The sequence below is a fragment of the Emiliania huxleyi genome, assembly GCF_000372725.1.
Source record: "Emiliania huxleyi CCMP1516 unplaced genomic scaffold EMIHUscaffold_3126, whole genome shotgun sequence".
Lineage (NCBI taxonomy): Eukaryota > Haptophyta > Isochrysidales > Noelaerhabdaceae > Emiliania > Emiliania huxleyi.
This window is the reverse complement of record NW_005199661.1, coordinates 582-2,090: the sequence shown is the minus strand read 5'-3', so window position 1 is coordinate 2,090 and position 1,509 is coordinate 582. Positions and strand designations below refer to the sequence as shown.

Here is a 1,509-nt window from a genome sequence, read left to right as displayed (position 1 = left end):
GAGCGGCGGCGGGAGGAGGAGCAGCGGCGGCGCTCGCTCGCTGTTGACGGGAGCGCTTTTGAGCCTGGGAGCCCATGCCACTGCGACCGGCGTGCCCGGGAACGGAGATCGCGCGCGCGCCGCCACTCACGACGCGCGCGCGATCTTCGCGGAGTCGGGTCCCCAGAGGGAAGCGGTCTTCTCGGCCGACGTCCAGCGGCGCGCAAGGAAGCAGGCGCAGCGGAGGCGGCCTAGCACCGGCTCGGCGCCGGGCGGTTGCGCTGCCCGCGAGCCGCGTCCTGAGCCTCGGCAGCGCGCTGCGCGGCGCGGCGCTCGCGCTGCTGCGGTGCCGAGAGCGGCATGATGGTAAACCCAGCTGAAGCTCGAGACTCCTCGGGTCCGCGAGTTCTGGGGGTCACGGGGATAAACGGCGGACGACGCGAGGCCCTTATATCTTTAGAAACGCAAGGCGGACATGTGAGCTAGACATCGATAGGTTAATAGAAAAAGCGAAGCACACTCTCAACACCGCACCGCACGCCGCGCCGCTGGTTTTTTTATACCCGGCCAGTCAGACCGGAGCGACAGGTCCAGCCGGATGCCGACGCCGGAGCTGCACGTGGGATCCAAGGTGCGCGCACGCTTCGGCGCGACAGAGCACGGCGCGGTCGGCACCAAGTTCTTCCCAGGAACGGTCACAAAGCTGTATGGAGACGGCAGGGTGGACATCATGTATGACGACGGAGACGAGGAGGAGGGCGTGGATCCCAAGTGGATCAAAGACCACCAGACGCCCAAGGGCGGGGCCGGAGCTCGGGCCGAGTCGACTGGCGGCAAGTCAAAGTCGCCCGCCGAGGAAGCGCCGAAAAAGCGGCAGCGCACAGGCACTTCTTCCGCGAGCGACGCGAGCAGCCCTGAGGGCGCCGACGCCGACGCCGCGCGCCCCAGCGCCGTCAAGGCGGAGCCGCCGAAGCAGGTGTCGGCACCACGGGCGGCTCCGCCGTCGCCGCCGCCGCCTGCACGGGAGCCGCCCGCCGCAGTGCCACCGGCGGCGCTTCCATTGCAGGCCGCGCCGGCCGCGGGAAGGCGGGCGCCGCCGACCCTGCCCGTGTGCGAGCCGGGGGACCAGCCGGGGTGGTATCGAATCACCAAGCATTGCGTCATCGCGTCGGGCCAGCTGGACGCCCCGGAGCCGGGCGCAAAGTTCCGGGCGGAGCTGCCAGAGTGCAGGCACAAGGTGACCCTGACCTGGCCGCGCCAGACGCCGGCGCCTTCCGTCTTCAAGTTCAAGCTCGCGGAGTGCTCCAGGTGCAAGTCTGGGAGGTGAGCGGCGCGGGCCGCCACAAGCGCAGAACCGCTCTCTGCAACATCATGCCAGGCTCTTTCCGGGCTTCATGCGCCGCCAGGACTACGCGCAGCGCACGCGAGGGTTGCTGACCTGTAGTCGGCATGCAGTGAGAGCGCGCGGCCGACTGCACGCTAAAGGCTACACGCTCGCACACCACTTGCAGAGTGGCTCTCCCGGGCGCT

General features: G+C 69.4%; 1 protein-coding gene across 1 annotated transcript; it reads left to right on the top strand.

The window, feature by feature from the left end:
- Window positions 1-577: 577 nt before the first annotated feature.
- Window positions 578-1,306, top strand: EMIHUDRAFT_123776 (hypothetical protein; the record flags this gene model as incomplete). Its single annotated transcript, XM_005774383.1, has 1 exon — window positions 578-1,306. The coding sequence occupies one exon, from the start codon at window positions 578-580 to the stop codon at window positions 1,304-1,306; it is 729 nt and encodes a 242-aa protein (XP_005774440.1).
- Between the last annotated feature and the right edge of the window lie 203 nt (window positions 1,307-1,509).